Source organism: Corvus hawaiiensis, chromosome 8, assembly GCF_020740725.1.
Source record: "Corvus hawaiiensis isolate bCorHaw1 chromosome 8, bCorHaw1.pri.cur, whole genome shotgun sequence".
Classification (NCBI taxonomy): Eukaryota; Metazoa; Chordata; class Aves; order Passeriformes; family Corvidae; genus Corvus; species Corvus hawaiiensis.
Window position 1 is genome coordinate 33,833,574 of NC_063220.1, and position 15,536 is coordinate 33,849,109.

Sequence of the window (15,536 nt, forward strand, 5' to 3'; positions counted from 1 at the left end):
AGCTTGTGAAGGCTCAATCCCAAAGGCTGCTCCCAGAGCAGAAGGGACTGCTGCTGATGGCGAGTGCCTGCCTGCCTCCCAATTAAAATAAATTGGCATATCAGGGGTAAGCTCAGGAGATAAGACACCTGCAAGCTGGACTGTGGTTGCTTCAACACTGCTGCGTGCAGACCAGAAACTTTCCTTTCCATGTTTAAACTCCTTTCCCACAGCCCTGCCTCTTTACTAGTGCTTGCTTGAATTCAGGACGAGATGAGCACATTCCCAAGGCAGAGGGCTTTGGTTACAAATCTGAGAGCAGAACTCTTTATAAGTCCTGTGTCCTTGTGAAGTTACAGGTACTTTTCTTGTGATGCAGCTGTGATTTCATGAATGACTGAGGTGCTGCATTGCAATCTCTGGCCCAGTACCGAGCATTTTGCTGGAAGATCATAGAATCATGGAATGGTTTGGGTTGAAAGGTCCATTAAAGACCATCTAGTTCCAACCCCCTGCCACTGACACCTTCCACTAGACCAGGTTGCACTTCCAACCCTGCCCCTGAACACTTCCAGGGATGAGGGGGTGTAACCTCAAGATATAATACATATCACTTCATAAATCACTTGGTGTGCTATAAATATAATAGAAGGAATGAGGTGGGGAGAGCACAAAAGGAGAGAAAACTCCAGTGGAAACCATCAGCAAAGAAACCAACAATTAAATGACCTTTCTGAGAGCGTGGCAGAACTGCTGATGCTCCAAGGCCAAGAGAAGGCCACAGATGGTTTGAACTTGATCAGCAAGCTCAGGATATTGAGGGCTTATAGGGGAAAACAGCTTTTCCCAAGGAGGTACTAGACTTGAAGTTTGTTCACTTCATAGTATAGCTTAGGTTGGAAAAGCCCTCTAGGATCACTGAGTTCAACCATTCTCCCAGCATTGCCAGGGCCACCACTGAACCACGTCCCCAAGTGCCCATTCTCTCCAGGGATGGTGACTCCACCACTGCCCCCAGAGTTGAAGGCAAACAGAAAGCTGTGTGGAAGCCCCAGAAGGGCTCCTGCTTGGAACTGGGACAGAACACCCAGCAGGCACCCCGGGGGAACACTCCACCCTGACCTCACCATCACACCAGGTACCACAAAACCACAAAGAGGGGCTTGGCTCCTCTCCACTTGCTTACTTCACCTAAAAGCATTGAACCATGACAATCCAACAACTCTGAGTTCCCTACGGATCCAGCCAAACAGAAAAAAGGTCAGATAAAGCAGATTGGACTTGTCAGAAACTGAGGCATGGCCACAAGAGCCTGCCACAGGCTTGGCAATAGATTTCTCCTTGTTTAAAAGCCAAAACCCTGAGATTCCCAGAAAAGTGGTACCCTGGGGTTGGGTGAGGGGGGTAAAAAAGAGGCTGTGAGCAGGAGATGAAGTGCAAGGGATGCATCCAAGAGGATGCATCCAACAAACCCTGAAGGTCAGAGTAGCAAGCACACGAGCAGCTAACTAATGTACTACAGCAGCACCACGGGGCACAGCCACGGGCATGCACGTCTTCGCAAACTGGAAAGCCATAAAAGTCTATTACGGCAAATCAAACAGCAGCCAGCATGACAGCCATTAGCCTGAAATGAATACACGGGAACTTAATGAGCTCTGTCGGGGCCAGCTTGGTGAATTAAGTTGCCAATTCTAGCAGGATTCCCCTTTTCTTTGCAGAATTGAGAGCGCCTGCCCCGCCTCGTTGCTTTTTGACAAGCAAAGCACGGGGTGCCCTTGCCCAGACGGGACGGACGATTACGCTGGAGCAACATCCCTCTCCCGGCACGGGGCCCCCTGCAGCTATTCCAGGGATGAGATTAACACACAGCGAGCACAGAGGACCAGTGCCACTCCAACAGCCCCCGGTCTGGGCATTCAGAGCTGCTGTGGTGCATCTTCTCCCTCCCTTCCCACATCAGAGAGGGAACACAGTCCACAGCCCATGCCCAAATAAATTCCCATTCTCACACCAAGCAGACCGCGTATAACACCAGGATGGGTATTTAGAGGCAGTATTGCTTTTAAAGGTCAGTTTACTTCATGTTCCATTTATTTATGCACACTCTTCTTTTGACTTTCCAAGTGCCACACAATAGCAGCGAGGTTTAAATAGCCCTTCGGTTGCTGCTCCATTAGCTACGACAACTGCAAATCCATACATCCATTTATCTCAAAATTAAAAAGAGAAAAACCCTCATTAGCTGCCAAATCTGCACAGAGCCAGTCTATTGAAAACCACACTAGCCTCTTCTCTTTCTCCAAGCTCCAGCCCCTCTTCATTCATTATCCACAGGCCCTTTGATTTGTGCTGGGTGCTCTTTGAGGTGGATTTTGGTACCTGTGCCCTCGCTGCTCACCCTCAAGCTGTCTGGAGCATGGGGTGACCCGACATCCCTCACCACGGCTGGTTCCCCAGCCTCAGCAGCTCCCTGTGTCCCCTGCCACATTTCCATGCCACATCACCTCCAGCTTTGAGTACTCATGAACAAGCAACAGGGAAAACCTGTGGCTCAGCACAGGTCTCAAAGCCAAGTGCACATCTCCTCCTTGAGAGCCGTGCCACCACGCACAGAAAATGTCTATTGCTGACATCTCCAACACGCTGTAGCCCTTGGAGGGTCCTCTTTAGGTGGTGAGACCCCATCCCCTGCTGTCACAGTGCCTGGCAAAGCAAGGCTCTCTCTTCCCTGGCAAAAGAACAGGAGTGCCTTCAGGATGCTGGCAGAGCAACACGTTTGTGCCTCATTACCTCTGATCAGTGCCCTTGGTTAAAGATCATGGATAGAAACTGGAAGCTGGCACACGCTGCCTTATAATTAGATTAGGCCAACCTCCAGAAGAGCACAGATCCAAAGGCCAAGTGCTCAGTGGCTGCACTGGGGGAACACCGGGCTTGCTGCACCCCAAACAACCAGGCAGTCCTGGAAATCCTTCCCAGCAGAACCGAATCTCACATGCAAAACACTGTGATATGGCACAGAGGGGCTCTAAGGTTCAGCCTCTTCTTCTTTTAAATACTTTTTTGTCCAGATCACCTGCCTGCAGTTCCCCTTCCTCAGCCAGACCTAATTTTCTACGTATGAGGGCATGGAGTAATCGGATACAGGGGAATGGGTTTCAACTGCAAGAGAGGAGGCTTAAATGAGGTATTAGGAAGAAATTCTTCCCTGTGAGGGTGGTGAGGCCCTGGCAGAGGCTGCCCAGAGAAGCTATGGCCGCTCCATCCCTGGAAGTGTTCAAAGCTGGTTTGGACAGGGCTTGGAGCAACCAGTGGAAGGTGTCCCTGCCATGGCAGGAGCTGAACTAGTGGAGCTTTTAAGGTCCTTTCCAGCCCAAACCATTCTGTGACTGTAAGGTTCTATGATTCCAAACCAGGACCCCAAGCTGGGCACAGGTTAATATTGGAAATGGGGAAGACCACTTTGCAAATTGGCTCTCAGGACAGAAGCCATCAGCAAGAAGAGATGTGGCACAGATACTCCAGGTACATAAAAAACTGTTACTTAACAGTCCCGATTCCCAGGGGAGTCATGGAAACCCATTTCCATCTCTTCACATGAAGGGCAGATAATAGCAAAACCAGAGGTAAATCTGAGGGCAGGGGAGAGGAGACTGTTCTCCTCCCATCCCACTGCCATTGCTTTTGCTTTACAGACCTCTGCAGGCAGAGCATGACCGGGAGCAGCAGCAGCAAGGCACGACAGCCACCCGCCAGCTCCAGAGTCCTGAGCAGAAGGCAGGAGCACCTCGTGTGGGTTTTGCTACCACTCATGCTCTCAAGAGCAGCAGAAGTGCCTCTGACCCAGTGTCATTCTCACAGGGAGGTTTCAGATGACTTGGTGCAAAGATGAGACTCCAACTCCCCACTCGTACATCACAAGCAGCTGTAATGAAGAAACCTCATCCTCGCAGCAGAGGGACGGGAAGGGATCAAAGCCCAGCACGGCAGGCAGCAGCAGCAGGAATATTAAATACACCCTGGTAACACAATCGTTTGCACCTCTCAGTTACCAAAGCTGCTTCATTTCACACACACAGTGCACACAGGACCTCACCCACACCCCAAGGAACAGTCTGGGAAAAACTGCTCTGCCCTGGCACTGTGGTGCAAGAGGAAGAGGTTTCCTCCACTGGAAGATGTCAAATGCCCTACTGACTCCCTGTTTCAAATTAAATACCCTGACCTTCTCCTCCTGGCACCAGAAGCCACAGCTTTAATGCCTAAATTCACATCAGACCTGTAAATTCCTGGCCAAGTCAGGCTGCAGGTGCAGAAGCTCTCCCTGACGGATGAGTAGATGTCACCTCCCTTGCAGTGGCCAGCACAGAGAGCAGCAGAAGGTTGTGGAAACTCTGTCCTTGGGGATATTCAACACTTGGCTGGATAAAGCCCTAAGCAATCTGATCTAACATGAAAATTCTCGCTGGATAAGTGGGAGCTTGAGCCACATGAACTCCTGGGGTCCTTTCCCACCTATTCTATTCCAGGGACATCACGGGACAAGTCCTGCTATGGAGCTGTTAAAGGAAATCACCAGCCAGGGCAGAAGCCTTTGCTGGAATTCAGGCATTTAGAGAAATATTTGGTCCTGCCTCAGGTCAGCACTGTGACAAGAGCTGCACATCCCCCCAGCTCCAAGGAAGAGAACAAGACACAGACTCTCATCTACGCTCATTTGCAAACTTCCCATTTGTCATGGGAAAGATGCCACCAAAGCTCCACATCTCCTCTTCCTCCTCCTTCCCCCAACACCCAAAACACTTAGCTTCTGCTGATTTTCAGGCAGTAGCTTCCAGAATTCTCATCCTCCTGCAACCTCATGAGGGTCCAGGGCAGGAGGACAACCCCTGTACACCAGTGGCCAGCTCTGTGGTGGCAACCAAAGAGCACAAATGGCCACCGAGGGAAGAGCCAGAAGCCAGGCAGAGATGATCCCTACCTCTGGGATGCGGACGCTGTAGGGCTGGTTGTGGAACTGTGGGGCGTTGTCGTTCACGTCTCCGACTTGGATGTTGACTGTCCCTTTGATCACCTGTGGGCCCAAGGACAACAGCAGGGTGTCAGCTTTATGTGTGGATTTAGAGCCTAAAGCCAGATTGTGGCCGTGGTTTTGGGCTTTGGGCCAAGGGGTGACCCCTCTCCCCTGGTGCAGAAGGGCCCGCAGTGACCCACACCCCCTGCTCCCCTCAGTCCATGCCACAGACCATGAAATGAGAAGTCACACTCACCCCTTGGCTGTCACTGACAGAAAATTCAACCGTGAATTCTGACTTAGTCTGAAAGGGAAAGAGAAGAAAAAAACCTATAATTAAAGATACTGTAGTGTTTATCTGCAGATGGCAGGCTGGGGACTTTTAGCCAATGTTATTACACGCAAAATGCTTTCAGGACCTTCCAGAAGAGGAGAGCTGCTTGAGTGCCATTACCTACACCGGGCAGAAAATGCTGGGGAATCTGAATGCCAGCAGGGCTCCCATGTATTCCACAGGCACAGGAGATGTCCTGCCCCAGGTCAGGGGGATGCAGGGACTAAGGAATTGACTTCCTGATTGGCAGCTGAGCACTTAAAACACAGTAAGATTTATGACTCATGGCAATGCAACACAGTCTCAGTGAGGACATCTAAATCCTGCTGCTGCTTTCCCAACTTACCTATCACACAAGCTGGGAATACTGGGATAAATCCATGGTCTGTAGTAAGAACTGGCTGAAATTCCATGAAAGTGCCCACACAGTCCTCTCTGCCCCTTATTGCTTTAACTAAATTCGCAACTTGAAATAGGGATCTATTCAAGTCACTGATGCTGGGATGAGCAATGAGGGGGAAAGAGCAAATGTTTTTGGGATCAGGGCAGGGGAATATTGCTAGTGGAGGCAGACCTTCTCTTCCTGACCCTTTCCTTCCCACCAGCAATTGTTCTGCTCATGTTTTATCAAGGCATCATGTAAAGATGGACAGCAGGACTCAGGCCACCACATCTATCTGGTACCTGACCACCAGCTGCTGTTTTGTTCCCCTCCAGTCCTGGCAATCCCTTCCCACCTCTGGTGTCCCTTCCCTGCCTGAGCTGCTGGAGCACAGCAACTTGATGTTTCCAAAGCATCACGCAGGAAAGGCTGGAAAAGCCAGCTTGAAATGGCTCTTCGTGTTCCAGCTCTGGTTGATTTATTCCTAATGAGATCGGCTCAGGGACAGGCAGCAGCCAGCAGTGCCTGGAGCAGGAGCTCTGCTTGCACCATAGTCGAAGCTCATCTTGGAGAAGGGTTTGGGGAACTGCCCCCCACAGGGTCCCCCCCTGCTCCCACATCTCCATCCAAATAGCCGGGAAGTACAACGGGAAAAAACCCTTCCTAACTCCTGCCTCGGGGCAATGCTTGTAGGCAGAAGGAAGAGCTGAAATCCTGAGGGAGAGGAGATACTCTGCTCCCTGTGCCATCCCACCCTGCTGCATCAGTGCCTTTCAGCCCTTTTTTCCCCTTACTCGGAAGAAAGGAAAAACAGGAGATAAGAAACAACCTGTTGAGCATTTAAATTTTAAAAACGCAATAAAATAATCAGAGAAAGCTTCCACATACCAACCGCTGTCTCTAAAATTATTTTAGCACAATTCTTTAGCCTCAGGGTCTGCCATGTTTTAAAAAATCCGTTTTCTTTCTAATCTTCATAGGAAAAAAAACAACTTTAAAAATTCATTTTGGCTCTATACATTTGCTCCTTCCTCTTTTTCTCTGTTTCATCTTTTCCTGCATCATTTACCTTACTATGACTCTTTCTCCCTTCTTCCTCCTCTCTTGTACAAGAATTCACCTCTTCCTTTTTCTTTCCCACCACTTCTCCTGCGTGGCTTTCTCTCCCCTGACTTTTTGACCATGTGCATCCAGGCCAGTGTTCTCTGCTCCCAACCACCTGCCCACCTCCATCCCTTCCCTCCTACTGCTTCCTCCACCAAAAATTCTCATTTACACCTCTCCCATATCCATTCCCAGCACTGGTCTGTCTTCACTGTCTTCCATGTACGGCTGACTTTGAGGTCCTGGGATCACTGATGGGTGTAGGCTCCTCTCCCAGCTGAGCCCATCCATGCATCCAAGCTCTGCCCAGCTCCTTCCCTTCCCACCTTCCACACCACAAGACACCTAAAATCTATTGATCACCCTCCCGGGCTTCAGGCTGATATGGGAAGTATCAGAGAGCAGAAGGAATTTGAATGAGGGAAGATTTATGACACACCAGCAGCTGTTGGCACGGGGAGGTAGAGGGGAGAGGGGCGAAGAAAAGCACTTTATTTTTCCAAAGTCTCGCTCTTAACACTGTGAAATTGGGTTTGGCCTCCCCCCTACCCCAGCCTGAGCAGCATCCACCACCCTGCTCCTCTGCATCCCAATGCCTGGCTGGCTCCGACCAGGAACGCCAGCGCCGGAGGTGTGTTAATGGGTTTGATCTTCCCAACGCTGCTGCCAGCCACAGCAGCACTAAATACAGGCAGCAGGAGCACAGGGCAAATTAAGTATGTTGCCCAAATCACACAGTATTTCCCCAATCTTCCCACCATCCCTTCCTCCTTGCTCCAGGAATGTGGCAAGGGCCAAGGTTTTAGTAAAGCAGGCACCTGGATGGGATTCCAGCCTTGCACACCAAAGCTGCCATTGAAAATAGGGGTGTGAAACGGCTTCGAGGCGAGAATCTTGCCAAATTTAGCATCCAGCAGCCTGAATCCACAAGAGGATGAAAAGTCTTGATGAGATTGAATAAGCAGGGATACCTCACATCTCTTCACACGCTGTTCTAAATAGTAAAGGATTTAATTGGCATAGAGATTTAAAGAGGAAGTTTGTAGATTTCCCTGACTGTATGAGCACCCTGGCTCCTTGGTAGATCATCTCCACTTATTAATTCCTTTACTTCCAGACCCACAGATGTTATTCTGGCATCCAGGAAAACCAGCAAGTCAGATCAAACCAGAGCATGCTGTTTATTCCCCGTGTCCCCACTGAACTGGAGACACTGATGGGGTGGCTAGGGAACGTGAACACACCCAGATTCCCAACTCCATGAGGTGCAACACCCATCTCAGCTGCCACAGACGGTGGAGAGCCACCATTTATCTGAGCAGAGGTGTTTTTTCCCCAGCTTTACCTCTCTGTCCAGGGGCTGCCTGAGCCACACGACACCAGTGACGCTCTCCACGGCAAAGAACCGACTGGCCTCTTCCCCGACCACCCCGAAGACCAGCGGGTCATTGTCCAGGTCCCGGGCCAGCAGCTGAGTCACTGAGGAACCTGGGAGAGACAGAGAGGAAAGAAATCCTGAGCAAAACAAGGCAGAGAAGAAGAAATCCTGAAAACATCCAGCTTGTCAGAGATCAGAGGTCTGCGGAAGACCTGGAATCACGCCCATGACGCTCCAGTGTCTCAAGAGGAGTCAGGCTGTGCATGGTCTGACTGTTCTGCCTAGCACAGATCGTCTCCCTCCTTGCCTTCATAAAAAGAGAAAGTCAGCCCAGTTCAGCCCTGGCACTAGAGATGGAGGATCCCATACCTCCTCTGGGTAAGCCCTAACCAGCCTCCCTCACACTCTCACCTGCCAAGGGGCACCACCAGCAGGTACAACAACAGAAGCAGGGGACAGCCACCACCCCTGGAGCCTCATTTCAGCCGCACAAGAACCTCCTCAGATCATTCTGGGCCTCTCCATGACACCTCTGTGTGCACTCACAGTCTGCCATGGCTGGCTGACCATGGGTGGCTGCCTATTGTCCCACCCAGCTGCTCTCTGTGCCTTCCCCAGCAGGATGGGGGAGAAAACAGGAGGAAAAAAGCTGGTGGGCAGAGATAAGGATGGGAGATTCCCTAGGATGCCTGGCCTTGAGGATGCGATTTCTCCTTGGCCACGTGGATTTGGGGATGGGGGACACAGTCTGTGTGAGCCACCTTTGGCAGTACCAGAGCACTCCACACCCCCAGGTCACCTGGCCAAGGAGAACAGATGCCCAAATTTCATCCAGCTGGGAAGGGAAGTTCAGCTCCAGCAGACCAGAGGGCAAAAGCAGCAGCAGAGTTTGGAGAGCAGAGTGAGCCGGGCAATTCCCGATCAATTGGTGCGACATCAATCACAGCAGAAATAATGGAAAAATCCGATATGAGATTCCATTAATAAAGAATTAAACTATAGGAACATAATTAATGCCAGACGTGATTTTGTGGAAAATAGAGCTTGTCAAACAAACCTGATTTTACTCTTTGATGAGATTTCAACCTTGGCAGATAAAGAAGAAATAATAGAATTCTGTAAGGCATTTGGCTTTGCCCTGTGTGACTTTGTGATTAAAAATTTAGTGCCCTACGACATCGATGAAGCACATTTTGAGTGAGGACCCAGCTGGCCTGGCAGGTCCCAAGGCCACCAACCTCACTGGGGACATACCAGTGTGATGTAAAACTGCTGTTGGTACAAACTCGGGTGACAGCATGGCAGATAACTGGGAGGACCCAGCAGCCAGGTGAAGCCCTCGGAAATTTGGGCTCGTTTGGTAAAAAATTATTTTTACAACCCTGCTCCAAGCGTCCTCAAAAGGCTGGAGGGCCACAGCTGCAGAGGAGAACATCCCAAAGCCAGCCCTTCTGGCAGGACTGGGGATCCAAGCATGCAAGGAGCCATTCCACGCCCTGCCTGGAGAGCCACAGTGCTCTTGCAGAAGTCAGGAATGGTTTTTAGGTTAAAAAGCTGGTTCTGCCAAGGCTGCAAATCTACAAGCTGCTTGCCTGGCTGCATCGCCTTCAGGACTGGACGCAAGAGGAAGCCATAAAATTTCAAGAGCTAGCAAAAATGCTTTTCCCTTAAAAAAAGGCTTTAAAATCTTGAACTGCCTCATCTATGACTAAGAAGAGTGAGATGACTCAGGCCATCTCGAGCACATCCATGGAGAGGACAAAATGTGATACTAAGCAATGAGTGCGAAAGCACGGCAGGATTCAGTGCCCAAACCGGACAAATTCCTATTTGGAGGAGGAATAGCAGATGTTTTAAAAAGAGCAGCTAGAATTAACCACTGGGAAAAAAACATTCCTTCCACCAACAGGTGCAAGTTGAGTGATGGGTCACAACCAAAGACACTTTGGATAAAGACAAAAACAAGTGGTTTTATCCCAGCCTGCGATCAGAGTGTTCATCTGCAATGTTCTCACCTCTTCAGTGCAGCCAACCCCATAGATACAAAGATCCTAAGCTTTCTCAAACCCTGTAGCCCTGATATAAAACAAGGCAGCAGCTTGATTTTATGCTGGAGGATGTTCAAAGCCATCCTTAGCAAAGGTTTCTTTGCCCCAAGGAAAAAGGAAGACACTCAGTCTCCATGGCAGTGAAAGCCAGTAACCAGGGCAAAATAAATCCAGGATCGTGCCTCTTTATTCTGCCCAGTCTAACAGGAGAACAGACTTCCACCCTTTACATCCCATTCAAAAAACCCAGATCAACAAGCCACCTGCATTTCCCTCCAGGATGGCAAATATTTCAAACTCCAAAAGGTCTTGGTTGCATCTTTGGAAGGGAAAGGATCTTAAAATTCCTGCTGAATAGGAAAACCATGTGCCACCCAGTTTTAATCATATTTGTGGTTTGCGTGTTGCAAACCCAGTCGTACCAATAAATAAATAAATAAATCAACAAGCAAACATTTAACTCTTCTCTCTTTGCACTGCAACGGCCTCCAATGGTCAGGGAATTCAGCTCCTAAATTCAGGACAACCTGGACAAGGAGGCAAGGCATTTCTGGGCAGAGCACATCATCGCACCTCCATTTCTTGCTCCTGCCAGTCTCTGGAGTCAGATCCTTGGGAAATAAGGATCCTCAGGGCTCGACCACCCTCTGCTCTGAAAAGAGTGAAACCAAGGACAGATTCCTCAACTTCTCTGTGCTTTTGTTAGTCAAGAAGCTTCATTAGAATGTAGATAGGGACAGCTCAGAACCAGTATGAGCTGTGCTATAGCAGAGGAAAATTCCATCTTAAATAGACCCTCCCAAATGAGGCACCAAAACCTAAGAGCTCTTTCACCCTTTGCCTTACCTCCCCGTCAGGCAGTAATCACCATGCTACCTTCAGAGCACCAGAAAAAAAGAAGTATCACAAATGTATAAAATACAGATCAAAAATAACAAATTAAATAGAAGATAATAAGAAACAGCCCTGAAATGAGAAATGAGCCTTCACAATTGTTTTGCCCCAAGTTTTTTCCAAGTTTTACCCCAAGGGAATGCTAAGTTTAGGAGTGTGGTATTAAACCTTCACCACTTTCACCACCACGACAAAAGTTTGTACAAGTTACCTTCCACCAATTTCTTCAGCACCAATTTATTGTATTTACTGATTTTATCCCACTTTCTTCCACCCCTCATCAGGGAGCAGAGGGTCCTGCCTGCACAGGGCACGCAGAGCCAAAACTGCAGCACATCTGCCAGAAGCCCCTCTCAGGGCTCTCACAAAGAAAAGCACCTTCCCATCTGTCCCCGGGGTCGTGCTGGAGATGCTGCCCAAGCCTCCTTGAGCCCAAGCACCAACCTGGCTCCAGCAAGGGCTGAGGAAACAGGGACAAATTATCTTTCTGCAGTACAAAGTTACAGGCTCCATTTGTTTCCTCTCAGGAATCAGACAGGGCAGTTAAGTGTCTTGATTTCACCAGATAATCAGAATTTATCTTGTCTCCTTTTGCCTCCTTTTTCTCCATCACAGCTACTTCTCCCTCTTTCTCACACATACACAGATTTTCTTCTTTCTCCAAGTCTTGAACTTTGATTGACCTCGGGAGCTTTTCTTTTTTTTTGGCTGTTGTTTTCTTCCTGATTGGATTTTATTATATTTTTTTTAGGTTTAGCTGTTTTATGGGGGCTACTTTTGCATCCCATTGAGGAGCCCTTGTCACAGCACCTTGCTCGCAGCTGGAAACCTCTGTATTTTTCTTTGCCCTTCCACTTCGCCAAAGAGGAAAGGGGGAAAAGGGGTCGCACCCCACTGATCCATCTCCATTGGTTTTGCTTTCAACAGGAGGACGAGAAGGGAGAAGAAATAAACTCTCTGGAACTATTCTAGAGCTCCTGGAAGGTTTTGGAAGTGCAGAGCCCCAGGGGCAGGGAAAGAGCTGGTGGATGAAGAAGCTGCCTGAGCAGGATGCTGACCCAGACCAGCAGGAATGGGCTGGGGTGGGATAGAGGGCACTGGGATCCAACAGAAGGGGCAGGTTTCTAATTAATTGCTTAATAAGCTTCTCTCTTAAAAGGTCTGATTCATACCCAAGTGGAGTTAATAGGAATGTCTGCAATGGCTTTTGGCCTCAAGACTTCAGGCATCAGCTACACTTTAATATAAAAAGTATTTTAATCCTGATTTTAACAACCATTGCCAGTCTCCCCCCTCCTGAGCTCTGGCTCATATGTGTGAGCATAGTCACTGCATTTTGGCTCCTCCATCAAGGTCACAAACTGGCACAGGGAGCCCTCAGCTATTCTTCAACTCCTTAAACCAGCAGAAAGTTAGTTAAAAATCATTTTAGTAACCCCACCCTTACACAAAGGCCATCACCACACTTTACTTCCACAGGTAGCTGCCACCACATTTCCTTGGCTCCCCTTCTTCCCTGTGAGGGAGATGGGACAAACAAGTCCCACCCCTTCTCCCAGCAGCCCTGCTTCCCCACCTCAGCCACCCCAACACCAGCATCTCCAGTTAGCCCAGTTAATCTCAGCAGCCTGGCCTCTGACATGCTCAGAGGCAGCATTTGATGGATTTGATCTTGAAATTCCAAACCTGTTTTTCTCATTTGTCACCTGCTCCCTTTTTTTTTCTTTGCCTCTATTTCATTTTCTCTTTCACCTTTCAGGGGAAAAAAAAAAAAAAAGAAAGAAAGAAAGAAAAAAAAGAGGAATAGAAAGCCCTTCTGTAGATATTTTCCCAAAGATTTTGAAAAGCAGGAGGACACAGGAAATGGGAGCTGTTCCCATGTTGGGAATGAGGCTTCATTAATTTCCTGGAGGGGACAAAGCCAGAGCTGGGGACAGTGTGCCCAGAAGACCTGATGTGGAAGGGACAACTCCAGCACAGGAGGGCAACCAAAGCACATGAGGGCTCAGGAAATCTCTTGCCAGCACCAGGGTCTCTCCACCTCCATTCCTGCATTCCCTGGGTGAACCACATTAGCAAAACTCCTGCCACACAACCCATGCTGAGTGTAAACCCTTGCCAATACCACCCAGCTATGCTCAGGGGCACCTAAAGGCACATCACAGATCCCCAGGTGAGCCACTCATCCCAAAGCAGGTGTCTGGTAGCTCATTCCATAAGCACAGCCTCAACAGATACTCTCTGACCTCCTTCTTAGAATGGGTGCAACCACTTGAGCCAAAACTTTCCAGAAGGACTCAGCCAGGAAAGTTTCCATTCCTAAAATTCAAGCCGAGCTCAATGTTACACATTCCTCTTTCCAGGTGCTGATGGGAAGCATCAGCTCCTCCGCCACGGCTGCCTCCACTCCAATCACTGCACCGCAAGCCAAAAAGGGCAGGGAGACACCAGCACCTTGTTAAAAGGCTCTCATAATAAATAACCGAGAAAAGAACAATTTCTGCCATCAGAAAAAGAGGGGTTTTTCACTAATGGTGTGAGGAAAAAGCCTTGGACCAGCTGGTCCAGGAACCACAAGCTGCTGTCATGTGTAGAAGGGAAAGGAGCCAAACACAGAGGTGACAGGAAAGAGGGAAAACAAATCTGTGCAGTCAAAATCATTTCTGATGGAGTTTGTCAAGCTGGGAAGTGAAAGGCACAGCAGAAGAGTTTTTCCTGGTTCCTCAGATGCTCCAAGACAGAGCCTGTAATTTCTCTGCTGCGTTTAGTTATTTAAGTGTGGAGTCAGTGTGGAGGCAGAATCCATAAGCAGAGCTGACAGCCAGTGGTAAACCTCAGAGAGAGGCACTGCCTGCCTTCCACCCCCAAGCTCTCACAGAGGTGTGTTTAAAGCTGTTTAAGAGAGAGCAGCAGCAAAGAAGAGCCAAGCATTCACATTTACAGAGGGCTTCTTTGGTTTGCTCAGAACTGAGCACTTTGGTTAACTTTATAACACAAATAAGAAGAGGAAAAATACAAAAATATCAATGGCATGTTGAAATTTCTTAACACTATCATTAAAATAAACAGAATTCCCGAGGCTCTCCAGGCAGATGCTGTGTGTGCAGTCCCTGGCTGCTGGCATACACCCAGGCAGAGAAGTGGCACCCTCCCAGCTGAAGTCAACATCTACCCTGACACGACAGAGTAATTGCCCTCCATCAGCCTTCAAACAGGTCTTACAGCAGCACAGGTATCACACAAGCTCTCCAAACCCACTTTAAATGCATGGCTTCATGCTGGTGCTGTGTCTCTGCAGTGCCTGGAAAGGCTGAGGGAGATGGGGCTATTCAATTTGAAGACCAGAATCTGAAGAAGAGAACCTTCAAGAACCTTCCAATGCCTGAATAGGCTCCAAGAGATCTGGAGAGGGAGTTTGGACAAGGGATGGAGTGACAGGACAAGGGGGAATGGCTTCACACAGACAGAGGGTGATTTAGATTGGATATTAGGAAGTTCTTCCCTGTGAGGGTGATGAGGCCCTGGCACAGGTTCCCCAGAGAAGCTGTGGCTGCCCCTGAATCCCTGGAAGTGTCCAAGGCCAGGCTGGACGGGGCTGGGAGCAACCTGGTTTAGTGGAAGGTGTCCCTGCCCGTGGCAGGGGCTGGAACGAGGTGATCTTTAAGGTCTCTTCCAACCCAAACCACTCCAGGATTCTATGGATGGAGATGACATCCCTTGCTCACTCACTGGCACCTCTTTGGGGTGGAGACAGGGGTTTATTAACCAAAACTCTCCAACCAGGCTGGGGTATTGCTGCCAAAATCACTGATGCACCTTAGTATTGCTGTGGTATATCCAAACCTGCCTGGAAAAAAGGGAATAAAAAAAATGCTTGTCCCTGGGCAATCCCCTGAGCAGCAGCATTCCAGGTCCTTTCTCCCTGCCTGCTCCAGCTGGGATCCAGCAATTCTTGCCTTCCCTGTCACTACAAAACCCACAGGCCTTCCCTGGGACGAGGGAGAACATGGAGAATTTTCAGAAACTGAAAGGGCTTTTGTTTCCTTTTGTCTGGGAAGGAATAGACTGCTTCAGTATAAAAGAGGGAAGTAAATAAAATCGCATCAAATAAAACACCAGAACACCCAGGAGATAAAATAAGAAAAGAAACGTGTAAAAGGAGGAGTTTGGGTCTGTTAAGATATTTCCGGTGAAAAAAGGGTTCCAGCACTTAAAAAAACCCCTTAAAAATAATTTCCTCTCCAAACTGCCTGGGAGCCTCATAATTACCAGCAATGATCACAGACCCATTCATTTGATCCTAAAATTAATACATCATGTTTGGAATGATATAGCATTAATTTATCACAAGATTTATGAAACTTGTACTTTTTTTCTAATGAGTTTTATGCAAATTCTGC

General features: G+C 48.7%; 1 protein-coding gene across 12 annotated transcripts in view; it reads right to left on the minus strand.

The window, feature by feature from the left end:
* The window catches only part of CDH23 (cadherin related 23), a 182,306-nt gene that overhangs the window by 134,317 nt on the left and 32,453 nt on the right, over nucleotides 1-15,536 (minus strand). For 11 of the 12 annotated variants that reach the window (XM_048310984.1, XM_048310985.1, XM_048310986.1 and 8 more), the window contains exons 4-6: nucleotides 8,162-8,304; nucleotides 5,253-5,300; nucleotides 4,964-5,056 (exon numbers count right to left, since the gene is read on the minus strand). In XM_048310984.1, the coding sequence (XP_048166941.1) occupies nucleotides 4,964-5,056; nucleotides 5,253-5,300; nucleotides 8,162-8,304 (284 nt within the window). The remainder of the gene's footprint in view (nucleotides 1-4,963; nucleotides 5,057-5,252; nucleotides 5,301-8,161; nucleotides 8,305-15,536) is intronic. The other variant, XM_048310987.1, reaches the window with a different exon arrangement.